General features: G+C 55.5%; 2 protein-coding genes across 3 annotated transcripts in view; one reads left to right on the forward strand and one right to left on the reverse strand.

The window, feature by feature from the left end:
- The window catches only part of CDH23 (cadherin-related 23), a 296,198-nt gene extending 275,279 nt beyond the window's left edge, over positions 1-20,919 (forward strand). The window contains 6 exon segments of the mRNA XM_011927642.1: positions 964-1,112; positions 12,359-12,419; positions 13,661-13,809; positions 18,454-18,589; positions 20,183-20,584; positions 20,587-20,919. Of these exon segments, the coding sequence (XP_011783032.1) occupies positions 964-1,112; positions 12,359-12,419; positions 13,661-13,809; positions 18,454-18,589; positions 20,183-20,584; positions 20,587-20,612 (923 nt within the window). The 3' untranslated portion in view covers positions 20,613-20,919.
- Positions 1-26,049, reverse strand: LOC105501607 (chromosome unknown open reading frame, human C10orf105). Of its 2 annotated transcripts, XM_011927621.1 has the most exons (3): positions 25,981-26,049; positions 21,736-21,757; positions 4,233-4,639 (listed from the first exon to the last, which is right to left on the reverse strand). In XM_011927621.1, exon 3 carries the CDS (start codon positions 4,632-4,634, stop codon positions 4,233-4,235), a length of 402 nt encoding a protein of 133 aa, XP_011783011.1. In that variant the 5' UTR covers positions 4,635-4,639; positions 21,736-21,757; positions 25,981-26,049. The 2 variants fall into 2 exon arrangements, with proteins under 2 accessions (XP_011783003.1, XP_011783011.1); XM_011927613.1 differs by lacking the exons at positions 21,736-21,757; positions 25,981-26,049 and adding an exon at positions 7,928-8,123 and having other exon boundaries at positions 1-4,639.
- Positions 26,050-26,868: the final 819 nt, after the last annotated feature.

The following is a 26,868-nucleotide window of genomic DNA, read 5'->3' on the forward strand; positions in this document are numbered from 1 at the left end:
TGAACGTTTAAAGATCAGGAGATTTTATTTAAAAGCTCAGATGTTCAATTTCTCATGAGAAATCAGAAGATCTGGTGTCCCTGGGCCCACATTCTGCCTGTCAGCTGTGGACTGGGGTGGAGGACAGCTGCCCCTCGAGCAGGGGCCCATCCAGGTGTTTGACCCGGGTGCTGTCCCCGCCAGTCCCTGAAAGCAGTTGGCTTTTTGCTCTTAGTACCTGTATCTGCATCCTAAATTTGCCACAACAAGCTACCACAAACTTAAAACAGCAGAAGTGTATTCTCTCCTGGTTGTCAAGGCCAGAAGTTAGAAATTAAGGTGTTGGCAGGGTCATGCGTCCTCCAGAGGCTCTGGGGAGAATCAGTCCTAGACTCTCCCAGTTTCTGGAGTTGCTAGGCTTTCGGTGGCTTGTGGCAGTGTAACTCCAGCCTCTGCCTCCATCTGCATGTGGCCTCCTCCTCTCTGTCTCAAATCTCCCTCTGCCTTTCTCTTATAAGGACACTTGCCATTGGGTTTATGGGCCACCCACAGCGCCCAGGATGATCACTTCTCAAGATCCTTAACATAATTACATTTTCAAAGGCCTTTTTTCCCAAATAAATTAACCTTCACAGGTTCCCAGGGATTTAACATGGGTCTGTTTTTTGGGAGCCATCATTCAATCCACTCGAGTGCCTCGGTTACCGTCTCTGTAAAATGGGGATGACAGTAAAGTGCCTGCTTCGTGGGTTGCTGTGAGGACTGAATGGGTTAGAAGAATGGCTGGCACATGGTGTTACCTAAGTATTAGATACTGTTAGTGTTATTCCTAAGCTAAAAAGGAAGTCACCCCTTGCAAAGGCTAGGGCAGATGGGGTGGAACAGGGCACCTCTCTGGCTGGTGCCCGGGAGTGTGCAAAGGCGCAGGAAGTGTGTCCCTCTCTCAGGCAGCTGCTAACACCTGTCTTCCTTCAACTCCCACAGACAACGGCCCTGTAGGGAAGCGGCACACAGGCACAGCCACCGTGTTCGTCACTGTCCTGGACGTGAATGACAACCGGCCCATCTTTCTGCAGAGCAGCTATGAGGCCAGCGTCCCCGAGGACATCCCCGAAGGCCACAGCATTGTGCAGGCAGGTGGCCCGTGGCTTCTGGGGCAGGTGGTGGGCTGGGGGAGGCGAGGCCACACACAGCCCTGAGGGCACATGCTCAGTGGCACCAGAGGCGGAAGCAAGTAGGGGCCCAGGGTGGGTCTGCTGCTCTGGAAGGTGCTGTGGGGAAAGGGGAACCCAGGCCCCCTCCCATCCCAGGGAGTCAGGGCCCCCAGGTTGCAGAGCTGAGGATAGGGCTCTGGCTCCCCACAAACAGAAGGAAGCCTTGGCCTCCCCCTCCGTATCTCCTGCCCCACCCAGAAGGGCCTTTCAGTGTAGGGGGGAGAAGGAGATGTCACAATTTCCCGGAAAGGAGTTGAGGAGAGAGCCAGGGCCCAGCAAGGCCCAGAACAGAGCCGCTTTCACAGAGCCCTTGGCCGAGGCTCCCCTCTTGGGAAGTAAACAGGCACAAGAAGAAAGGGCTCCTTTGCCCAGGGAGCAGGCACAACAGCTCCAAGACTCAGAGGGAGAGAGGGGAGGACCCTGAAAACTATTTGGGTGCCCCCCCCCAACCTCTGCCCAGAGGCCTCAGTTGCTGGGTGGGGAGGGAGGCCCGGAATGAATGAGTCTCTTTACCAGCTATGGGATTTCCGACTCGGAGGCTGAGCCAAACAGCGAATCTGGGCCTGCCCACTGGGGCAGCCTCCTGGGCTTAGGAGGGACAGAAGCGTGGGAGGCTGGCAATGCTCCCCTCCCTGCATCGGGACCAGGAGGAGGGCAGGAAAGGGCTGGGGAGCAGGGAGCTGACTCCCAGAAACACAGAGAGCCCAGAAAGCCCTGGGGATTTTCGAGAGTGTGGTGGCTAGCTCCAGAGGGAGGAAGGAGAGGGTTCTCTCGATCAGGGCCTCAGCTTATAAGGACTTGGAGCATAACCCCCTGGCCTGGTACCTGAAACCCAGTTGAGAGCCCCTCCCCCTCCTGGGCTTTTCCTTCTTCAGGCCTCAGGGCAGCCTCACCCCCTACCCCAACCTCCAGGGAGAGAGTGCCTAGTGGCCAGCAGGGCCTGCTGGTGGGGTGGATGGCTACAGGCTGAATCCAGCCTGGGATGTGCAGGGAGGCCCCAAGGGAAGCAAAACAGGAAGAGGTTACTGAGCCAGAAGGGAGAAAGGAACAAAACCCTTAGGGAGAAGGCCTGCCCCACTTTCTAAACCCAAAGACTTGGTTTCTATTTACACAATACTACTCGTACTGAAATCCTAGAGCCAGCGAGTTAATACAGGGCAGCGCTGATTTCTCCCATTTCTCAGGGAGAAATGCAGGGTCTCAGGATGACTTCTCCAAGGTCCTCTAAGTAAGTTGCTTGTGAAGCTGGACTCACTTTTTGAGATCAGATTGACTTGGAAGGGACAGTGGGCTTCTCCGATAGGGCCTGCTTGGAGAGAAATCTTTCTAGGGACATCTGAGGGAAGATGAGGCTCTGTGTTGTGCCGGCTCCCACCAGGACTCCTGCCTTAGAGGGTGGGAACACCCCCAGGCTGAGCCACTCTTCACTCTGTACACAGAAACCTCATACTTCTGTGCACAGAACTGGGGAGTCAAAGTGAGGGGCTGGACAAGGTCTGGCTCTCTGCAAGCTCCCAAGCTGGTAGGAAAGAGAAGACATAGACAAGAAGGACCCACGCTGCCAAGAGAATGTTCCTTGTCCTCCCCAAGAGAGGTAGGAGACAGGAGGGGCGGCTCCAGGCAGGAGGGCTTCACAGAGTGGGTGTGTGTGAAGCATAAGTCACAGTTAGTGGATGACAGGTTGTTCAGTTTTCTTGGAGTTTTGGATCAAGATGAGGCTAGAAAGGTTCACTGGAGCCAGCTCCCATGGGGCACTGCACGCTGGGCTGAGAAGCTTTGGCTATGTCCATTTGTCACTAGGGAGCCAGTGAAGGTTTTGGAGATGGGGAGTGGCAAGCCAGAGCTCACTCCTTGGGAAGACTTGGCTGGCTGAGCTGTGGGTCACAGCAGGATGGGGGTGGAGCAGCTTTGTGATGGGATCCTGGCCAGCTGACTGGGACAGAAGCTGGGCAGCCCAGGTCCTCCCTCTGCCCACCCTTCAAATTTGGGACCTGACCAAAGTGTTTAACCCTGGCGTTGGGGTGAGAGGTCAAGGGTTTGGGATTCTGGGAAGCCCATCCTGGGGTGGGACTGCTTTGACAGGTAGTCAGCAAAGCACTCACCAAAACCATAGATAGCATTGCTAGTGTGGGCCGGACCTGAGACCCCACAGCTGTCCTGGAGAGATCTGGACCATCCCACCCTCAAGGAGGCCACTGCTTTCCCTAGGTGAGGTGTGGAGCTGCTGTGAGCTGTCCTCCTCCAAGCCCAGATGGCATCACCTCCAGCTGCTGGAAGTGCCCTGCCTCTTGCCACTCTGTCACAGCACCCGCTCTGGCCCCTGAAGGGAGCCTCCTTGTTTATCCTCAGTCCCTTCCTGATCGATTCCAACGTGGGTGCCCTGAAGAGGGGCCACCAAGATGGCTGCCAAGACCTTACTTGGAGAGCCCCGCTTGCTCCTCCTCCCAGCCGGCACCCAGGCATCTGATCCACCAGGAGGGAGGCAGCTGCTCCCACAGGCAGCACCAGGCAGATGCTGGCAGCATCCAGGAAACCCAAGGAAGGGAGCCTCGAGGTTTTGCCCCAGCACTGGGCCAGCACAGATGGCAGGACAGTGCCTTGGCCCCGGTGTAGGCTGAGCATTTCACTTGGCTAAAGAAAACCTTTGCCATTTGGCAACTTCTCCAAGCTGGGCTTTGGCACGTGGAGGGCAAGGCTTCTGTGGCGAGCGAGGGTGCTGCTTCTAGGAGGTGGTTACAAGCCCCAGGTTGTACCCTGTAGAGCCTCAGGCCAAAGGCCCAGATGACCACGAGTGCTCATCTCTTGACCAGAAGTCTTTCATCAAGCAGCAGCTAGGGGGTCTGCAGAGAGGAAGGTGCTCTTCTGAGGATCATCTTTAGGGAAGGGCACTGGCCTGGGCATGCAAGGAGCTTCAGGGGTGAGGGTGTGGCCCAGGCTGCTTGGGCCACTGTCTTCCTGCAGCCTGCAGCACCGGTCTCTGAAGCAGGATGATCTACAGGTAGACCTGGGGGGTGTGGGGGCATGTGTGTGGACACCCCATCACATCTTGGTAGACTCCGTGCAGTCACAGTGGCCGTGGTGGTCGTCGGGGCCCGGCAGGGGCCGTCGAGGGGCGGTGGGCCAGCCACGGCGGAAGCTGTGCAGGGAGAGGCGCAGGGAGCCCAGGCGCTTCCAGAGCCGGAGCTGGGGCTCACTGGGGCTCCCGGGGTGGTGGGGCATGCACTCGCGAGCCCTGCGGCGGCTCGGGTCCAGCGCGGCCGGCTTGCAGAGCGTCATGAACAGCAGACAGGTGGCCAGCAGGAGGAAGATGCAGGCCAGGGCAATGAGCATGGGGAGGGGGTCAGTTGCCTCTGCAAGGGTCCCGGGAGTGACGGGAGCTGAGAGAAAGGTGAGGGGGCTGATGGCTGGGGAGCTGTCGAGGCTGGGGCCCTCTGTGCTCATGGCTCCTGCAACAGCAATGGGACAGAAGCTCAAAGCCAGATCAGCTGGACCCAGGGCAGCGGGTGCAGAGGAGACTTACCTAGGGAACATGGATGGGGTGAGGCACTGTTAAACTGGACGGCATCATAGCCACATCACAGGTTAGGACAGCGAGGTCCGGAGACACGACAAGTCTAAGCGCACACACAGCTGAGCAGTGATGGAGCTGGGCCCAAGCTCAAGCCCTCTTCCAGCTCCACCCCCTGCCCATCTGACATGGAGACAAGAGGGCAGTGCCTGTCCGCATTTTCAAATCAATCCTCGTGAATCATCACAGGGTCTTAGGCCTGGAAACTTGGGACCAACTCCGTCAATAACTTGCTCTGTGGCCAGGAGCGAGTTATGGATGGCAAGAGGCTGCAGCTGCCAGGGTCCCTAGCAGTTATCTAATGCCGAAGCTGCAAACTGGGGGCCCACAGGTGTGTTTAGGTGGGTCCTTGCCGTGTTTTTATCAATTTAATTGTGAGTATTTTCAAAATAATAACAGATTTCACAAAAATATCTGGGTGTCTGAACTCCCTTGAAATGTCAGAATTTCACCACTGGCACTGGCCCATGTTCCTGCCTCATCCCTGTGTCTGGGGTTGAGCAGCCGCTGCCCCCTGTAGACAGGGCACTGACCTCCCACTCCCCACACTCCTCCACAGGCCCACCACACACCTTATTTCACCTGCCTGACCCTGTGGGGATTCCGGTGGCTGCTTCCTGATGCAGTCCACCTTGCTCCCGTGACAGGTGGGAAACTGAGGTCCAAAGAGGGGATTTGGCATTAGGGAGCCAGTGAAAGTTTTAGAGGTGGGGAGTGACAAGCCAGAGCTCACTCTTTGGGAAGGCTTGGCTGGCTGCATTGTGGGTCACAGCAGGGTGGGGTGGGGCAGCTTGGTGGTGGGAAGGCCAAGGCCATACTGTGAGCCAGTGGCCAAGTAAAGGCCAGAAGCAGGTCTCCTGACTCCTGGCCCCCACGGCCTTGCCACCCCTCTGGCCCCTAACCCTTTCTGAGCTTAGTTAACTGCTCTGGGAACAGGTGGGAAATACACCCACAAGGAGTTGACAAGAGGGGCTGGAAACCCCCCAGGGACATCATGCACCTGACAGGGCATTTCCGTTCCCACTGAAGATCATCCCATTAGATGCAGTGCAGCAGAGAGTCCTTGTCGATGGAAAACCAGGCTGAGCTTTTAGCTCAATATGTCTGGGATGATAAAAATGCTCACAGAGCCTGGCCAGCAGATAACGCATGGCCAGAGGGTACAGATTAGCAGCGCCACCTGGAGACCACTGACTGGGCCCCCTCGAGGAAGTGGAGGGGCCTCAGCCCAGACCCACCGTGCCAGTGCCGGAGTGCAGGCCCAGTGTGGTCAGCTCTGTCAATTTCCCAAGAGAAGCCAGAAATCTGCATTTTTTTTAAGGCAAACATTCTAGACGTTTAAATATTGGCAGCTAATTCAAACTTGTAGAAGGCAAGGAAGAAGAGAGGTGGGGTGGGGGAGGACACAGCAAAAGCCAAATAAACTTGATTTCAAAATAATGTGAAACGAATTTTCAAATATTTGAAACACTCCATAGGCCAAACCAAACACATAAGCAGAGGGCGTCCAGCCTGCAGGTCAGCATGTGTGATCTTTAAATTCTGCTGACGTGGACAAGCAATCCCACGGTTTCTGATAAAAAGTCATGATTTCCCTTTGACCTTGGGGTCTTTCCTTTTCCTGAGGGTGGGGGATAGCAGATTTTCCTCCTTCCCAACTTGCAGCTTAGATAGCAGTTGAGTTTCTAGCACGGAAGCTCAGGAGGAGGAAAGGCGTCAGGTCGCGCTCAGAGAAGCCCTGCCACAGGTAGCGGGGAGGGGAGTGGGCCACCTAGTCCCCCACCCGAGGGACTCCTGTCCCTACCCCAGGCACTCACCAGCAGTCGCAGGACCTCACTCCTGGCTCCCCGCGCCCAGTCAACTGAGGGCATGCAGAGCACCCCACCTCCCACCCACTCCCCACCACAACCCCTCCCAGCACTTCCAGGCAGAAAACGACCCCTCCCAGCGCCCGGCTGGAAAGTGTGATGCCCGTCTAGCTGCCCAGGGCCTCCGCCTTTGCGGCATCAGGCCTAGAGAGCACTCTGGCGGGGCAGCTGTGCATGGGTTGGTCTTTCCTTGAGTCTGAGCAGGGAGGAGGGACGGGGTGTGCTCACTGCCCACTCTCGTGGGGAGAAAATCAGCCATCCCTCTCTTCTACCCTGCACGACGCTTGGCCGGGAATAAGAAAACGGCAGCCTGAAATGGGAAATGCCTCAATCCTACTAGTTCTAATGTTATTTCAAGGCCTTCAAAGGAATCTGGAGACCCTATTGGGTTAGCAAAGAGGATCCAGGCTTCAGGCCTTGGGACCTGCTTTAATAAAAAAATAAGTGAGGCCAGGCGTGTTGGCTCACACCTGTAATCCCAGCACTTTGGGAGGCCAAGGCAGGAGGTTCACTTGAGCCCAGGAGTTTGAGAACAGCCTGGGCAACATAGTGAGACCTCATTTCTAAAAAAAAAAAAAAAAAAAAAAAAAAAAAATTTAATTAGCCAGATGTTGTGGTATGTGCCTGTGGCCCCAGCTACTCAGGAGGCTAAGGCAGAAGGATCATTTGAACCCAAAAGTTTGAGGCTACACTGAGCTAGATTCGTGCCACTGCGCTACAGCCTGAGCGACAGAGCAACACTCTGTCTCAAAAAAAAAAAAGAAAAAGAAAAAAATAAGTTAAGTGGAGTTGTAATTAGCATCTGAGTAGTTCCTGTGGCAACGATCCTAAGTGCTTGAAAACAACACGACACCCTTCCTGGAGCACGAGGCAAGTCCAGGTGCCAGGCCCCTTGACACCCTCTACTGACCAACCAGCAAAGGCCAGCTAGTGCTGGGAGCGGACGCCTTGCCCGGACCAAGGCCAGGAATCATCTGGAGGGCAGTTGAAGCCACTCCCTTCCCACTGGGGCCAGGGTACACCAGCAGGCCCTGCTCTGGACATATCTCTGCAAGCTCAGTATAGAACCCTCCTCTTCCCTTGGAGTCCACAGAGCAGGACCTGCTGTGGGCAGAGAAGACTGCTCTGTGGCCTCGGGCTGGTCCCTACCCCTTACTGGGCCTTGTTTCCACTCTCTACAGAACCAGAGGACTGCCTAGGTCTGAACACACCCTCACATTCTCCCAGGAGTCCCTCAGCAAGGGTCTCCACCACACTTCCCTCTCCAAGCCTTCTCCTGCAGTCCCCCAAGCACTGACCTCAGAGCCAGACCCCAGCTGTCCCGAGCTCCGTGGAGACGTCTTCTCAGCTGTGGAAGGGAGGCCCGAAGAGCCCTGGGCGGTGCCTGTGACCCCAGCCCTGCCCAGGCTCTGCTGTGCCCTGCAGCCCTCGGTCAGCCTGGCCAGCAGAGTGGCCTCCCCGCCACTCCCCAGCTGGACCTGGCTTTGTCTGGAAGAGTTCGGGCTCTGCCTTGGGGGAGGGGATAGCTTAGGGAGAAGGGATGGCAAATTGGGAAGAGGGAGAGGGGAGCTGTCCAGAGACTCTAGGGTGCCCCCCCGCCTTCCCACCTCCTCGCTCCAGCCTGTCTCCTTGGAGCCTTCTCAGGGGTGGGGGACTCTGGGAAGACGCAGAGGGAGGGCTTTACTGCCTCTGTGGCCCCATGGCGCTCACCTTCCCCTGCTGGAAGTTTGAATGGTATGGTCGGCGGCAGCCAGCGGGTCGCTATTCAGTGGCTGCCAGCCACCAGGTTACCCGGGAGAGAGGTTACTAGCTGTGGTGGGAGGGGAGCAGGCAGAGTGCTGGGCCCTGGCAGCTCCTGAGGCCCCTCTTGCAGCGTCCCTGGGCCCCGCTCCTTCCAGGCTTTTCCCTCGGCTTCTAGAAAAGCACCTTTCCTTTGAAGGTGTCTGGCTACAGAAGCGAGGGGTGAGGGGAATCTTCAAAGGTCAGGGGGATCCCAGGGCAGAAAGCATAGGAGTGAGGGACTGCAAAGGCCATGCTCCCCACAGTGTGGGTGAGCCACAGAAGACCTCCACCGGAGGCTCTTTCCAAACCACACACACACACACACACACACACACACACACACACACACACTTCCCTCCCCCAGCCTTCTTTCTCCCCGGAAGCCAGAGGTTCCCTGGCAACCAGCTGCCTGCTTAGGAGCCCCAGTCTTCCACAGCTTCCCCACGAGGGACCTCCAAGCTCCCAGAAGTGCAACTCAAGACGGGAGTCATGGCTCTGTCTAAGACCTGAGCCTCGGACCCATTCCCTTTTTTGGAGCCCCAGTTTATGGTTTTTAGCTCTTCCCTCCTGCCCTTACCCACAAAAGGAGGCACTGTCTGCCAACCCCAAGATGGACAGGAGCTTTCCTATGGGCTGTTAGGGCTAGAGAGGTCCTCAAGGGTCATCTAACTCCTCTTCTGAGAGAAGAGCCCCCTCTTCTCTCAGATGACCAAACTGAGGCCCAAAGAGGTGTGACCTGCCCAGAGGCACCCAGCAAGGGAGTGGTGGGGGACTTGGTGTTTCCCCTGTGCCGGGTGGGCAGGGGCAGGCAGTAGGCATCCAGTGTAGGCAAAGCATCCAGTCCAAAGATGTTCCGAATGCCCAGAGCCCCCATTGGGATTCCTGCCCCTCCCATCACAGCCTTCACTGCCCTCATTTTCCTTAACTTCCTCTTCTAAAACCAACTGAACACTTCATCTGTGGCCCTCGTTCCTCCTGAGATGGCAGAAGGCAAAGCTTCCAGGGTGGTGCAGGCTGCTGGAGCAGGGAGGCGTCAAGGAAATCTCACCATGGATAGACACGCAAGGGCGTGCTGTGGGCAACGTGGCTCTCTTCCCAGTCCTGAGCCCTTCCAGATCTGGACAATTGAAGCGCCCTGTTACATCCCTCCACCTGCCAGCTCCTAAGATTTCTCAGGGAATGGGGAGAGAAAGAACTGCAAGGCAAGGGGCAACCCAGCCATCCCCAGCTCTGGCATAAATCAAGAGGGCTCCCTGGAGAAGGTGGCATCACTCATGTCAACCTTTACCACACATCCCCATGCTAGGCACCAGCCAAGATGCTTTGCAGGATGACTTCTGATCTTCCTTTCAACCCTGCAAGGTTGGTCATCATTGTGCCCAGTCTAAAGATGAGGAAACTGAGGTTCAAGGGGGCTAAAGTACTTATCCATGGTGCCATAGAGAGTAAGTGACAAATCCTAAATTCATGCTTGGGTGTGCCTGACCCAGAGCCCTTGTTCTTTTTGCTCCAGTGTACCGGTCCTCCTCCCCACCGTCAACATGCTCATCAGAATCCTCAGACATGCTTACAGCAGCGTCCGGGTGTGCATCGAGCCCGACCAGGCCAGCGCCTGCTGCAGGCTCCTTGCTCTCCCTCCATACCACCATGTCTGTGTTCGCCGTCCTGCGGAGGCTCCAGGGCCTCAGTGCTGCTGATTGAGGCTGTCATTCCACTCTTCCAACCACAGCCCTCTGCTGTCCCTGCATGACCCCTTCACTCTAGACTGGGGTCCCAGTTCCTTCCTCAGCCTCCCCAGCTGCCTCTACTTTGGCTCACACTGTTTCCCAGCACAAATGTTCCTCCCACCTCTCTCTGCTAAGCCAGGTTTCCGCCATCCTTCCAAACCCAGCTCCCTCCTTTGGAAGCCTTCAGCCAATCCCACCCTCACTGTTTCCTTGATCTTTGCTAGCAGGAGCCCATCCCCATCTTCTCTGCAGGTTTGTCCAGTGAGCAAAGATAGGAAACCCTGCATTAGGGCTTTGGGTGGCAAGAAAGAAAATCCATTCTATATTATCTTAGGCAGGGCCAGACATGGTGGCTCACACCTGTAATCCCAGCACTTTGGGAAGCCAAGGCAGGAGGATTGCTAGAGCTCAGGAGTTCAAGACCAGCCTCGGCAATATAGCAAGACCCTGTCTCTACAAAAAATTAATAATAATCTAGGCAGAAGGAGAAGTGTACTGGAGCAATACTGGGATACCCCACAGGATCAAAGGAAAAATCAAACAGGGAGCGAGGCAGAGATGGGCTCCTGGAATAGCTGGGCCCAGGGATGCAAACCAGGGCTGAGTGTTGTACGTGTCCTTCATTCGTGCTCACTGAGTGTCAGCCTAGTTCCTCTCCCTGGAGCTCTGCTTCCAAGTCATTCACATGTTTGACCCTACTGTGTGCCAGGATTGTTGTTCCAGAGACCAGGGATGTCGCAGCGCACAAAACCCTTTCTTCCTGTGGGGATATAGGCAATAAACAAAGATAGCGTGTATCAGAGGGTGACTGGGGGTAGGGAAGGCCAGGACATTGGAGTGGGGGCTATAATTTCATATGCAGTGCGCAGGGAGGGTCTTAGGAGAAGATATTTGATTAAAAACCTGAAGGAGATGAGGGCATGAACATGCAAATATCTGGAGGGAGAGCTTGCCAGGAAACAGCCAGGGCAGAAGCCATGAGGCCAGCACACGCTTGGTGTTCAAGAAACAGCCAGGAGACCAGTGTGCTAGGGCAGTTAAGAGGAGAGTGGTGGGAGATGGGGCCCAGAGGTGTGCAAGAGAGGGGCTGTTGATATTCCCACATTTTACTGCTAGAAAGACTGACTCAATCTCTCTGGGCCCAAGATCAACAATCCCAGAGAAGGATGCGATTGGCTGAGCTTTGATCAGGCACCTGGTCCTGGACCAATCCCCTCTGACCATCTTGGCAGGGTCAGGAAGAAAATGGCAGCTCCCGTGCACACCACAGGGCTGAAGTGAGAGGTGGTGAGACAAGGAAGGGCAGACCCAGAAGAAGTGGGAGAGCCCAGGGTCTTACAAAGCAATTCACCACAGATCCGACAGGACGACATGTCATGGGAGGTTCCAGCCTCTTCCTGCACTGCCCTGGGGGAGTGGGGGGTTGTTCTCCACTTGTTTTGGGTGGACAGTGGGTAAAGTAGGTATTCAGTTGTTGGCTTGACAGGACTCACGTTGGGGTCAGCTATGGTTCTGCCAGGAGCCTTGAAGCTGGACTCCTTGTAAAAAGGGCTGAGCACTAGGCAGTGTCTCAGAGTGACAACAACATCCCCCCCACACACAAGCCCACCAGAGGCAACACATAAACACATAAGCCTGAGGTGCAGCCATGCAGGCCGATCTGAAGCTAGACTGGGGTGATGATGCGTGTGAATGAACATGGAGCACTCACGTGGGAGGAGGGCTCCTGGGCTTCCACGAAGTGACCGTTACAGTGTACAGTGTTGGCTGGGACCCAGTGTGGCCAGAATAGCTTCAGGCCAAGGAAATGCAGGCAAGAAGCAACCCTGTTGTCCAGCCACCCTGGGAGAGGTTCCTGGACTCCGAAAGGCTGCCGGGTAGGGATGTGGAGGGATGGGACAGCCTGAGAGAGCCTCGACCCAGCGAGCTGCAGTGCCATCTTTCACCTGCTCCCCCGTCCTCCCTGTGAACCTGAAGGAGGATCAGGGGCAGAGCTGGCCCTGGACAGGGCCACAGGGGCCTTCAGCGGCTGGACATCCTAATGGGGATCAGAAAGACGCACACGTCCCCTTGTCTCCCACACCCCCAGCCTCTGTGGGAGACCGCTGGTTTTGGCAGGATGGGGTAGGATGTGTGACAGGAAGGAAAGGGGGTCTAAAAACCTCTTATCTCCCTGCTGGGTGGCATTCAAGAAGTAACTCATGTCTCATTCTCCCTCAGCTGAAAGCCACAGACGCGGACGAGGGCGAGTTTGGGCGTGTGTGGTACCGCATCCTCCATGGTAAGTGAGGCTGCCCTAGGATGGGGGGCCACCCTCCTGCCCGGGCGAGGGCAGAGCTTCTCTAGGCTTCCAAAGGTCTGGGAGATGAAGCCAAGAAAACCCCCAGGGCTGTACACATGGGGCAAGGCCAGAGGGAGGAAACAGGGACATTCTCCTTATTCACACAAGGTGGGTGAGGGGGCAGCTTTTTTGATTATTTGTTTTTAAGATGGAGTCTCCCTCTGTCGCCCAGGCTGGAGTGCAGTGGCGTGATTTCTGCTCACTGCAACCTCCGCCTCCAGGGTTCATTCTTGTGCCTCAGCTTCCCAAGTAGCTGGGACTACAGGCGCGTGCCTGTAATTTTTTGTACTTTTAGTAGAGACGGGGTTTCACCATGTTAGCCAGGATGGCCTCAATCTCCCAACCTGGTGATCCGCCTGCCTCAGCCTCCCAAAGTGCTGGGATTACAGGCGTGAACCACTGCACCCCCGGGTAGCTTTTAATTGCCGTATTCCTGAAGTCCCTGGTGTCCTGCAGAGCTTCTCAAAGCTATGGCCCTGACAGATAGGGCCCAGAGCCCAGGACAGCCCCCAGCAGCACACTCCCCAGGAACTGGGACTCAATGGCCCAACCAGAATCTGGTGCCCATCCCTGAACCAATCACTATGGCCAGGAAATAAAATGTGCTAATCCTCCCACTTCTCAAATCACGGGTAAAGTCACTGCCCACAAATGTTATGGACTGAGAGTAGAAAAGAGTGGATCCCCAAAGGAAAATCAGGGTGCTGTGCCCAAAAGATAGGGGAATGAGTGCTGGACCAGCGCTGAGATGTCCACTAAATCCTGGATTCAACCACCCATGGAGAATTTGGTTTCGGTCCCTGTTTTTGGAGTGCCCCAGCTTCTTCTGAAATATTAAAAAGGCCTCACACTACCCACATCTGTGGGTGTAGGAGCAGGGCGAGGGGGACCAGCAGGAGCCCCACCTGCTGGGGACCATCAGCATCAAGATGAAGGCTTTCAGGAAAGAGCTGCAGGCCTTCCTGGAGCAGGAGAACCACTCTGGGGATGGCCTATCTGCCTTGCGCCACCTCACAGAGTCCTCCAGCTTCCTCTCCACTGTGACTTCCGTGTCCCCGAAGACCCCCATCCTCCTCACAAGGAGGGAGCAGGTGAACTTCTGCCCCCAACCATGGCAGGCCGGCACAGCAGGAGACTTCTGGGCAGGGCCGGTATTCCAGGGGGTCTGTCCCTCCACCCAGGTAACCATGGCAACAACTTCCGAATCCATGTCAGCAATGGGCTCCTGATGCGAGGGCCCCGGCCCCTGGACCGAGAGCAGAACTCATCCCACGTGCTGATAGTGGAGGCCTACAACCACGACCTGGGCCCCATGCGGAGCTCCATCAGGGTGAGTCTAGGGGCAGGCTGGGGTGCTGACCTCAGGACGGGGCCAAGCCCACCGCTAGAACAGAGAAGCCCATTAGTTGGTGCCTGGGTGTGGGCAGGGCCACCACCAGGTTTAGGAGCTGAATGACATCTGGGGCTAAGGGTTCGGTGACAGGTGCCCAGCCTGGGACTTGGACTTGTCATTTTGCTCTGAGTTTGTTCCTCCAGCTGTGGAAAGGAGTCAGTGATAATGATGTCTGTCCTAAGGGATGAAAGAGGTATCCTTACTGTACTAACCCCTGTATCCACAGAGCTCTCTAGGGTAAGTCAAGGAAATCTCACATGGGTGATCTTGGAGGTACAAATGCTAACTTCATTTTACAGATGAGAAAACTGAGGCACAGAGAAGTTGCTAGTGATAGAATCAGGACTGGAGCCCCTGTCTTCTGAATCCAAGTTCAGTGCCCTTTCCAATGAAAGTGACCCTAACATATTCCAGTCACCTCTCCCAGCTGCCTCATCAAATGTGTTCTTTTCTGCCCAGCCTCACCTGTGCAGCCAAAATCAAATCAGCCTTAGTCCTCCCGAATGGCTGAAAACCTACACACAGATGCTCCCACTGGTTGTGTTATGTGCACTACCACCAGCAGGGGGATGACTGAGATGACCTCTCAAGGCCACCTCACCCCCACCCCTGCACACTCAGCGGCCCCCAGCCCCTTCCCCTAAACCAGTGAGTCAGACCCCGGACATTAGGAGTAGGAGGGAGATGGGAAGAGTCAGGCGGAGCAAGCAGGGACTTTCACTCAGAACTGAGCGCGCCGCTCCTCTTCTCAGCCCCGTCTCCACCCCTGCTTCCCCCAGGCTGGAAACAATGAGCAGTGGTCACCGGGTACTCACGCTCACAAACATGATGGGTCTGACTGCGCAGGGGCTGTGCTAGGGCGGGTGACTCAGCCCTGACCCAGCTCCTGCTGACACCCCCAAGGCTTTGCCCCAGGAAGTGCTGGGAAGACACCTGGGTCTTTGCAACTGCCCTGAGTGAGACCTGCCCTGTGGACATGGCTGAGGGGGTCAGATCCCCTGGTTCTTACAGGGCCCTGATGACAGAGACTCAGACACAGTGACCTGGACATGCACACAGCCATGCTGGCCTGCATAACTGTGAGTCTCATTCGTGGGCTGGTCAGTACGCCCTCATCAGAGCCTGCCTTGTGTGGGGCCCACTTCAGGCCACAGAGTGACGGGTGTCAGCGAAGCTGGGGTTGGGTCTCTAAACTTCAGGCTTCCTAACACAGCCCTCCATGTGGCCCTCGCTCCCCACTCCCTCCCCGAGGCGTGGTGGGCGCCTGCCTCCAGGATCTGCTCCCATCAATGCCTCAGCATCGTGGCTGCAAACCTCTTTTAGCCACAAAACTTCTGTTTAAACAAAATGATATGCAGCATCCCAGGGTACGGTGTAAAACAGATCGAAGCCAGGCTGTGACGATCAGTGCAGGGGTGGGGCTCCCAGAGCCACACCCGCTCAGCTGCTTACCTCCTGCCCCTGTCCCCGTGAACGCTGAGGAATAATAAACCCTCACACGTGCCCAATATTTTTCTAAATGCCTCATGTACTTTAACCTCTGTAACCCTCATAATAGCCCTATGAAGTTGGCACTGTTAATACCTCCATTTTACAGATAACATGATTGAGGCAAAGAGGAATTTGCCGACTTGTTCAGGGTCACACAGTGGTAAGGGTGGAGCCAGGCTTCATGCCGCGGCAGCCAGCTCAAGCCTGTCCCCTTAACCGCTACACCCCACTGCCTCACACAAGCCTCTTCAGAGCCCAGTCGGAAACTACTGCCTCATCCCCTCAGGGTAATTTTAAGGTGAGAATTTGGGGGCTGGCCCCTGAGGCAGGGACTTGGTGGCACTGTAGTACACAGCCTCCACACCTGTGAGACCCGGGAGAGCTGGGGACCTTCCTGCAGGCAATGTGGGGACTCTGGCTTTCCGCTGGATTCATTTTCCCAGCAGCAGGGGAGAGACAGCTTGCAGGAACCATCCACATCCTCCAGTTCCTGCCTCAGAGACCGGGGACAGCCCCAGTGAGGGGTCAGGGAGTGCAGAGTGAGACAGTCCCCGTAGAGACTGGGTGTCTCAGGGTGTACACGGCACATACACACTCAAACACACACACATGCCCACGCACACCTCCTCTCCCTGTCCTCCTAACCACTAACACCCCATTTTACAAATGAGGAAACTGAGGCACAGCACTGCACGGGCACAGCACTGGATAGGCACAGCACTGGACAGAAAGCAGGTCTGGTTCTCCAGGAAGCCCAGTAGCTCCCACTTGCTCAGCAAGAACCTGACAGACCTCTGCTTCCTGTACATCTGTGCCTCTCAAGTCCGCAAACCATCTTGCCTCCTCCTGTCTCTGCTGCTAAAAACAAGGCTGAAACCAACCAGAGGATGGTGGCATGTAGCCAGACTCATGGAGGACAGGCCACACCCCAGCTCCGTGCCACCTCTCTCATCTTGTCATTGTACTGTCAGCCCGGCCCTGTTTTTTCCTCACAACTCTTGGAGTCAAGGTCATTTGGACAAGTAGATTCAGGAAGGGTAAGGCCCACAGTTTTGAAAGAGGAGTGGTTAGTTTCTGTTTACAGAAAGAGTTCCCGAAATTCATCCATGCAAATTCCCCCCGCACCCACCCTACCCAGGATCTTCCCCAGCCAAGTTCTGGGTGAAGCCAAATTTAGAAGTTTCCAGCCTGTGAACAGCTGCGCCCTGGAGTGGACGCGTTAGTTTGCATAGTGGGTTCTGGGTGTCTGGACATGAACATTCTAATGACACAGCAGAGCTGTGAGAACCCTAGGAGCAACGATGCAGAGAAACTTTTACCCCTATATGCCTCTTCGCCCCCAGCCCTGCCACCCTCCCCACCGTGGAGTCCTCCACTGGTTAGGCTGCTATTTTTGGCTTCTACCAGCCAGAAGCTATGTCACTTCTCTCCAGCTGATTCCCAGCTAATCCCCAAAGAGAAAGCAGGGCTGATCCCAGAGGCAGTGACCAGGTGCCAGACACACATGCCTCTGCTGCACATGCTGCCGGCCCCTCCCTTAGTGCTGGTCACCACATGCAAAGTCTGTATGGAGAGTCACAGCCCCTTCCCTATTTGCTCCCCTCTCCACTTTGCTGGCAAGTTCCTACCGGCCCTGGCTCTGTTTGGCTGGGAAGAGGGTGCCTCTCCTGTTCTGGGGCCAGCTCACCACAGCATAGAGCAAAGAGCTAAAAGCTAAAAACTCCTGGGCTCCAGCAATCCTCCTGCCTTAGCCTTCCTAGTAGCTGGGATTACAGATGCATGTCACCACCCCCGGCTAATTTTTTTAAAAGACAGAGTCTCACTGTGTTGCCCAGTCTGGTCTCAAACTCCTGGGCTCAGGCAATCCTCCTGCCTCCGCCTCCCTAGTAGCTGGGACTCCAGGTGCGTGCTGTCACTCCTGGCTAATTTTTTTTGTATTTTTTGCAAAGACAGAGTCTTACTATGTTGCCCAGGCTGGTCTCAAATTCCTGGGCTCAAGAGATCCCCCCACCTCAGCCTCCCACATTTATGGGATTGCAGGCAAGAGCCACCATGCCTGACCTCCATAAACACCTTTTAAACTGTATTATGTTCATGACGTACAACGCACACATTCATAAAGAGGACTTAGACAGTGCCGTTAAGTGGTGAGGAAAATGATGTGTAATTGCACAATTCAGAAACAGCCACTGCCTTGGGTGGGGGCCTCAGAAGCAAACCCTGAGACAAGGATTGCTGTGAAAGTAATGTGTAAGAAGCCCCCACAGGAAATGGTGGAAGAGGGTGCGACCAGAAAGGAAAAACAGCCAGCAAAGTGGCATGGAGGGAGCTAGGCCTCCATCCCCCAGGGAGCCCTAAAGCATCCCCTCACTGTCCCAAACAGGGCCAAGGAAGGTGGAGTCTTTGCTGTCCAAGCCCATCAATCATTGGCTCAGGGCTGCCCTAAGGGACGGAAGTTCCCAGGCATTTCTGCTCACTGGGCTGGTTTCCAGCAGCCCGGGTGTGGGTGCAGTGAGGTGGGGATGGTCCTCCCCAAAGAGCCCTAGGGGCTGGGTGCTGGCTGTGAGAAGGTGCACAAGAATCGTAAAGAGTGCTGAGCACTGACATTCTCTACAACAACTGCCATTGTATTTTAACCTGTATTCTCCAAGATATATTTTGATATTTGATTGTGATCACTTTGAATTTTTTCGAGAACTTTTGCACGCCCTGGCTCATTTTGTCTTCATAACAACCTTAGGAGTGGCATGGAGTGTGAATTATTATCTTAATATTACCACTTCATAGCTGGGAAACGGGTGGCCCCAAAGAGTCACTAATTAGTCAGACGTTCCCACAGCGTTAGTCAAAGAGCCAAGAGCAAGATGAAGTTCATTCCAAAACAAGTGATGTTTGAGCATCTGCCACGCGCCAGGTGCTGTGCAAGGTGGTAGGGACACAGTGACACACCAGACAGGCCCGGGGTCCCAGAGGGAGCTCATAGCAGGCCCAGGAGAGCAGTGACCACATTAGCTGGCCACAGCGGGCCAAGCCCTGGGCTTCTGAGCCTCCACCCCTCCCTGACCTTGCACCCCGGCCTGGCTCCCACAGGTGATTGTGTACGTGGAGGATGTCAACGATGAGGCCCCCGTGTTCACACAGCAGCAGTACAGCCGTCTGGGGCTTCGAGAGACCGCAGGCATTGGAACGTCAGTCATCGTGGTCCGAGCCACAGACCGAGACTCTGGTGAGGCTGGCAGGAGGAAGCTGGGGGTCCCATTGCTCAGAGCAAACCTCCCCGGCTCACCCAGCCCCTCCTTCGAAATGGTTATCTTTGATGCTTCAGGCTCCCCATTTAGCCATGTCTAGGCCAGAGAGGGGCTGCTGGGATGGTCTTGATCACTTCCCACCAGATGCCCTGGCCTGAGAGGGTTGGAATCAGAGAGAGTTGTCCTAACCATTGGGTGGACAGAGGAGAGGCCACAAGCTTGAGAAGTCCAGCTCCATCATCCCAGGACCCAGCAGCTCCCACTAGCCTTTGGAGAGGGGCTGAGCAGAGCTGGGAGGGGTAAAAAGGACCCATCAGAAAGCTGGCTGTGGCCTGGCCTGCTCCTCTAGCCCCTCCATGCCCTCCAGGACCAGCTCAGGGCCTAGCACACCCAGCCCCCCTGACCCCGTGCAAGGGACAGTGCCTCTCTATGCTACAGGGCAGTAGCCTGAAGGCAGCCTGAACCTTGCCAAGGACCCAAGCCCCAGAGCCACAGCCGGCATCGCAAAATGAAGGGGAAGCATGCCGGGTCTCTGTGGCCCTCTGTGCGGCCTGGGCTGTCTGGCCTGTGCCTCAGTCAGTGATATGACTGAAAAGGAGCATTTTCTGGGGACCCACTATCCCCCAGAGAGGCTCCCTGAGCTGCTCATCCTTCGTGTCAGCTACTCAGGTGGCCCCTAACCCCTCTCTCAGCATCCTCAGATTATCTGTGGCATGCATGGGATGGGGCAGAGGGAGAATGTCAGCTACTCTGGTGGCCCCAACCCCTCTCTCAGCATCCTCAGATTATCCGTGGCACGCATGGGATGGGGTGGAGGAAGAAATGGCTGCAGATTCTCAGGCGGAGTCTCAGGCACGTTAGGAGAGTTTAGGGCACATATGCGGCTATGGCCGCATGGTTCATGGCCTTTTCTATGTCAGGGATCCCCTCCCCAGAAAATGCACATCCAGTCAGAGTCCCCAAGTAATTCCAAGGAAGTCTTGGATTCCCAGAGTGGTTTGATGACCACTCCCTTCCCTGACCTCCCCTTGAGGTCTGTGAACCTCAGTTTTGGAATGCCAGCTCTAGCTCCTGATTGAATGGTTAGTTTCAAGGCACAGGAATTTGGGGTGTAGGGAGTGGGGACGATGGGGGAAGGTGTCCCTGACACTGGACCCCTTCTGTCAAAGGGACCAAACCAAGGCTTGGCCACCTGTGAGGATGCTTTCTAGATCAAAGCCTCCACGACAGGAGATCCTTCATTTCCCCAACCCTTGTATGTCCAGATGTCAAAGGGAAGTGCATGAGCTTGAATTTTGAGGCTCCAGGAGCAGACCCAACTCCCTCTGTCATATCTCTAGTGCCAAGGCCAAGCCCCAGAGGAAGGCTCAACAGTGCGTGCTAGATCTTGCCATCCACATTGACTTTAACCCATCCTCTGCCTCATCTCTGGGGATGATCCCTCCCACAGAGGTGGGGCAGCCCATGCTGGGTGAGCCACCCAGAGGGTGTGGGTGTGGCAGCTTGAGAAGCCACAGCACAGCCCTACTCAGTTCTATCTGCGACTGCACAGTCTCTGTGTCCTCCTGCAGGGGACGGTGGCCTGGTGAACTACCGCATCCTGTCGGGCGCAGAGGGGAAGTTTGAGATTGACGAGAGCACAGGGCTTATCATCACCGTGGATTACCTGGACTACGAGACCAAGACCAGCTACATGATGAACGTGTCGGCCACTGACCAGGCCCCGCCCTTCAACCAGGGCTTCTGCAGTGTCTACATCACTCTGCTCAACGAGCTGGATGAGGCCGTGCAGTTCTCCAACGCCTCGTACGAGGTTGCCATCCTGGAGAATCTGGCACTGGGTACTGAGATTGTGCGGGTCCAAGCCTACTCCATCGACAACCTCAACCAGATCACGTACCGCTTCGACGCCTATACCAGCACCCAGGCCAAAGCCCTCTTCAAGATAGATGCCATCACGGTGAGGGGCTGGGGCAGGGAGCACCATTTCTTCCAATCTAACCAACATCGGTCGAGCTGCTTCTATGTGAACAGCACTCTCCTCTTTGTCATAAAGTGTCCTTGAGATGGCCAAGTGTGGTGTCATGTACTTGTAGTCCCAGCTGCTTGAGAGGCTGGGGCAGGAAGACTGCTTGAGCCCAGGAGATTGGAGGCTGCAGTGAGCTGCGTTTGCACCACTGCACTCCAACCTGGGCAACAGAGTGCGACCTTGTCTCTCAAAAAGAAACAAAAAAAAGTCCCTGAAATAAATGTCCCTATAACACACCCATTTTCGTACGTAGGGGTAAGATAAAAGTTTATACCTATGCAGGCTGGTATCCTTCTTGTTACTAGACAAGGAAAGTCTATAGTAGGAAAAACTAACTGTTTTTCCTTCTGTTTTCACACCCATCACAGATCCCTTCACCTCTGGTCATCAAAGTGTGTGTGGGGATTTCCCCCATAGCAGCAACCAATTATCTAACTCTCTGGACACCAGCTAGGAATCCTATAGTTTGATTTAATTCTAAACATTTCTACCTGGAGTTAGCATCAGATCCCACAGGCTCACAGCTCAGTCCCTCCCACACACCAAGCAATTATCCAGCAGACACCATAGTGTCAGATCCCACAGGTTGAGGGCTCAGTCTCACAAAACTGCCTCCGCTTCAGCTGCCAATCACAACCTCTAGGTTGTTTGACCCATGCTTCTGACCAACCGGCTAAATCGGAGTTCCCACAACCCCCTCCACAAGTTCCATGAATTTTCTAGAGCAGCTTGCAGAACTCAGGGAAACACTTTACTCACTATTACCAAGGTATTACGAAGGATATTCTAAAGGATATCAACAAACAGCCGAATGAAGAGACACACAGAGCGAGGCATGGGAGAAGGGGCTCAGAGCTTCAGTGCCCTCCCCGGGCTTGCCACCCTCCAGGAACCCCCTACATGTTCAGCAGACTGCAAGCTCTCTGAACGCTGTAGTTCAGGGATGTCTGTGGAGGCTTCATCACATAGGTATGATCAATTATTAACTGAATCTCCAGCCCCTCTCCCCTGTCTGGAAAATAAGGGGTGTGGAGGCGGGGCTGAACATTTCAAGCTGCTCAGCCTGGCTTGGTCTTTCTGGTGATCAGCCCCAACCCAGGAGCCCACCAAGAGTTGCCTCATTAGAACAAAAGACTCCTATCACCTAGGAAACTCCGGGGGATTAAGAGCTGTGTGCCAGGAACCAGGGACAGAGACCAAATGCGTATTTCTTATATCACAATGTCACAGAAAGTGCTACAAGTCTTATTTCCCTTTTCACCTTGGCTATTAGGAAGCTCAGATATAAATGTTGGGCTTCATTACAATAACTATTCCTAGCTAATTGTCTGGTGCACCAGTCTCTTATCTACTGCCAGGCTCTTACTCCTCCATCTTTGCTTTAGTGTATCTTTTATCAGAATTCCTTCTTTGAAAGTAGGCAAGGTGTGAATCACTACAATGTGATAGGCCTTGTCCTAGAGGATATTGGGAACACAAATGGACACAAAGATGAACAAGAGCCTTCTCAGCCCTCAAAGAGTTCTCAGGCTAGAAGTGGAAATGAAAATAATCCAGGATGCAAATCAGAGCACCAAAGGAAGATGTGCAGAGAACTACAACAGAGGGGTAGTGGAGCCCCTCAGGGCCCAGCAGTCATACCTGGCTGGGGAAGCAGGAAGGCTTCATGGAAGAGGTGGCTTCCCAGTGGAATGTGAGAGAGAAGAAGGCTTTCAACAGACAGAGTGTCGTGGGGAAGTTATGCCGAGCAGAGGAAGTGACATGGAGGTGGGAAAGTGGGCAGAATGACCAGGGTTAACAAGGGTGCGATGTTGTCACTCACCCATCTGACCCCTTCCCTGCAGGGTGTGATCACAGTCCAGGGCCTGGTGGACCGTGAGAAGGGTGATTTCTATACCTTGACAGTGGTGGCAGATGACGGCGGCCCCAAGGTGGACTCCACTGTGGTGAGTGGGACCAGGGCGAGAGCCCCTCAGGTGCAGCCCCTCGCCGGTCATGACACTTCCAAACCCCTTCTTCCCCAGCCACCCAATGTATGGGCCAGGCAGTGGGCAAGGGTCTTGATAGCCTGAGACCTCGCCGTGTCCAGCCATGCCACACCTTCCCAGCAGGCTGGGCTAGGATGAGACTTCAGGCAGGGGGAGGGTGGCACTTCCAGAGACCACTGCCGGGAGTGGGGTCTGGAAGAGCCACAGACTGCTAACCATCTGCATCTTTGCCTTTTCTCTCGCTCCCCTCCTGCTGCCGCCTCTGCCTACAGAAGGTAAGTAGCCTGTGGCTGGAGCTTACCCTGTGCTATTGGCTGTGGCCAGTGCTGGCCAGGCTCTGCCTGGCCCTGGACCTTCCCACCTCTCCCAGAGAGAAGGCACGTGGACATGCCTGCAGCAGGCCCCTCCCAGTGCCTCCACTCTCACACCCGAGCTCAGGCCCCTCTGGGGCATGTCCCCTGCCTCCAACTCTGCCCTCTGTGTCTTGCCTAGCCCCGGTAGGGTCTTGGGTGGGGAGAGCACTAGCAAAGGAGTCACTGGAAGACTACTGAGGCCTTGTGCCAGCTCCACTCCTCGCTGGCTGTGTGACACAGGCAAGCTGCTTAACGTCTCTGTGCTTCCCTTCCTCGGGTCTAAAATGAGGGTCGTGCTGGCATTCCTGCCATCCTCAGAGGATGCAATGGAAGCCGCAAGAGACTGCAGGCAGAAAGCCCTTTGTAAGCCGGTCCTGGAGGCAGGTGTGACTGCAGTGGGGCTCTGTCCTGATGCCTCAGCTGCTGCATCCATCAAGGGGACCCCCTCCCTCTCTTGGGGGTTGGTGCGTGTGGGGTGGGATGCACATTGCAGGGCCTGGGAGTGCTTAGGAAGGGGAGCCATGGGCACAGGTTTGTTGCTGCCCTTAGGACAGCCTCTAAGTAAAGGCAGAGAAGACTACGTGCTAGGGCCCCTGGGGGAGGAGGGCCCGCTGAGGTCAGAAGAGCCAGACTACATTCCTAGAAGAGACAGCCCAGCCTGAAGGGAGAGGCAGGCAGGGGAGCTCATGCTGGGGTTGCAATGGGAGTGGGTCCAGGACCAGCTACCTGAGAGAGGTCCATGGGACGGCATCCTGTGGTGATCCCAGAACACTCAGCCATCGATCTGGCCTGGACACTGGCCAGTCAGGTCAGCTACCGTCTGGAGACCACCTGGGGCATCAGGCTCATCATCAGCCTTGGTTATAGCCACGTTGCCATGCCCTGCTGAGTCCCTGTCACATTAACCTAAAAAAGCTAGAAGCCAACTCAGTGTCCAAGCAAAGAGCTGAACACAGTTTCTTGGGGTCCTCGGCCCCAAGGCTCCCTGGAGGTGCCCAGTTCTAGCGGGCCTGGCTGTGGCTGGGCCATACCTAAAGGCCTCCTCCATCCATGGGGCCAGCCTGGGGGTGAGTGAGGCTGTGATGGGCAAGGAGCCCCCACAGCTCCCCTCAGCTGTGCTCCCCAAGGGCAGCCGGTAAGCCAAGTGCTCGGGCAGTGGGTGCTGGGCCACCCGCATCCTGCCACTCCCAGCCAAGGGGCAGACACTCAGGGGTAAAGTGGGACCCTCTTACTGAGCCTTACCCTCTTCATTCATACAATGGGCCCACCTGGCCCTCACACTGCAGGTGTTGCAAGAAGGCTGGGAGGAGAGGCCAGTGGGAGTCCAAGGGTGGCAGGGTTGGCGAGGAGGCCCCCCTGCGTGGACCGCCAGCCACTTCCTCGGCACGGCCAGCGAGGGCTTCGGAGCACACAGTCCTACCTATGCCCCCGTATTTCCACAGTGCTTTGCCCTCTTCCGGGTGGCAGGGCCCACCCGCTTTTGCTCTGCCCTGGCTTCCTCTGAGAGGCTCCCAGGGCCCGCTGCCCCAGATCCACCAGCCACGGTAGCCCCACACACTGTTTTGAGGTGCTAGGGTGGAGGCAGAGGAAGGGGCCCTTTGAAGGTGGAAACACTTCCTCTGCTAGGCCGGAACCCAAACCACAGCTCACCTCCACCTGGCTCCTCCCCGTCCTCAGCAGCCCTGGCCAGCCCTAGAAGGAGTGGTCAGGCAGACCGGAAGGGGCAAACTGGGTAGGGCACGGCTCTGCTATAAGAGCTCTTGAGTAAGCTCAGACCTTCAGCGCGTATGGGAGGGCAATGTGGACTGTGAGGCCCTGGCTGAAGACATAGACACCCATCTCATTCCCATAGGCCTGGGAACCTGTCCTCCTTCCTCACCCACTGAAGCCGACCCCCTTCCACTGGGAAGTCTAGCAGCCTCCTCACCCCTGCATTGCAGCCTCACCATGATCAGAGCAGTAGTCACTGTGGGAACACCTGCTGTGTGCCAGGCACTAGGCTGGGTTCAGGCCACAGCAAGAAACCAAAATTAGACACACCCCCTGCCTTCCTAAGCGTACGATACAGTGAGGGAACGACATTGATCAAATGATCACAGCAGTAAATGCATGCCCTGAGAGAAAGCCTATAATAGGTGTCAGGGAACTAGAATAGGGCTTCCCTGCGGAAGGGGCTCAAGCTGAGAGCATCAGAATGCATGAGAGTTAATCCAGCCTAAAAAGGAAGAGCATTTCGGGCAGAGGGAACAGCAAACACAAAGGCCCTGTGGTGTGAGGAACCACGGTGAGTCTAAATGAGGCCTTAGCTAGAGTGAGGGTGTTTGGGAGGGATCCAATCACAAGGACCCTTGTCTGTTTTCACCCTGAGAACAGTGTGATAAGTATTGTTTTTCCCATTTCAAATGTGCGAACTGGGGCTCAGGGACCTCAGGGAACTCCATAGCAAAATTCATGACAGATGGGTAGAGTCTTGGCAAGAGAAATCATGAATATCTGCCAGGCAGGAAGCGGGAACAGGGAAGAGTAGGTGCCACCCCTTCACTTTCTGTTTGCTCAGTTATTCCTCCCAACAGGTGTTCTCATTCTGATTTTCAGCTGAGGAAATGGAAAATCAGAGAGCTTGAATAACTTTTTCCAAAATCGCGCAACTCCTGAGCGGTTGGGTTGGCCCAGCTGCGAAGCCTGGGCTCACTCCCCTATACTTCTGAGAGCTGCCTACAGATAGGGGAGTGTGGTTGGGACTGAGCAGTCAAACCTGTATAGTAGGGAGGATGACATGGAATTTCCTCTGCAGCGTGCACAGGCTCAGCCGGCTCCCCATGAGTCCTGTGCAGAGTCAGCAGGGCCTGGGAGCCCCTGAACCCCATACCCAGGGAAGCAGAGAATGGGTCTGGCCAGGGGCAGGGCAGTGGGAGAAGGCCTGTCCTGGGATACCTAAAACCTGAGCTCTTCCAGCTTCCCTGACGCTCTCATCAGTGAACCCCTGTGATTCCAGCCACCTATGGCCATCCATGGACTGGAGGCCTCACCCGCAACAGGCCTCCACTCTCCTGCCTCTCCACAAGAAGCCCGAGCCACAGACACAAAACAATATGCTCTTGCGTGCCATTTTTTGCATGCCTGGTTTTTATTTGACAGTCGGAAATTAACATGCCTTCCCCATCTGCCCTTCTACCCACTGGCACCAAGCCGCCTTGCAGCCCCCTCCTACTCCTGGGCCCATTTCCTTCCCTCTAAGCCCGAGGTTGCAAACAAAGACACCTTCGGGCACTATCTGGCCACCAGATGGGTTTGGACAGCCCATACATAATTTTCTTCTCTAAATTTTATTACTCATCAGCCAATTTCACTTTAAAATCTAGATTCCTTATTTTTCATGAAAAACAGGAAGCTTTGCTCATGCTAGACCAGCATTCCTAGCCTCTGTCTGCTTTAGCCATGGCCTGGCTCTTCAGTTCTCCTGTCCCCAACACCTCTGACAGTCTCCCCACCAGGCCCCTTCCCTTGCCCTCCTGGCCAAGATTTGAGTGTGTCTATCTGCCACCCCACACCAATCAGACTGTTAGGAGCCATGGGCCCAGGGCTTCCTTTGCAAAGTCAGGATAGGCTTCAGTGGGCTCTGAGAGTTTGCTGATGTTCCAGAACTCACTGGGGATCTGGTCCCCACTGGACCCATGGTGGGACCCAGGTGTTTGGAGCCAGGGAGGGGAAGGAGGCTGTAGGTCTCTGACCGTGTTCACCCTCAGGTCTACATCACTGTGCTGGACGAGAATGACAACAGTCCCCGGTTTGACTTCATCTCCGACTCAGCGGTCAGCATACCCGAGGACTGCCCCGTGGGCCAGCGAGTGGCTACTGTCAAGGCCCGGGACCCTGATGCCGGCAGC

Source organism: Colobus angolensis, unplaced genomic scaffold (assembly GCF_000951035.1).
Source record: "Colobus angolensis palliatus isolate OR3802 unplaced genomic scaffold, Cang.pa_1.0 Scaffold12, whole genome shotgun sequence".
NCBI lineage: Eukaryota > Metazoa > Chordata > Mammalia > Primates > Cercopithecidae > Colobus > Colobus angolensis.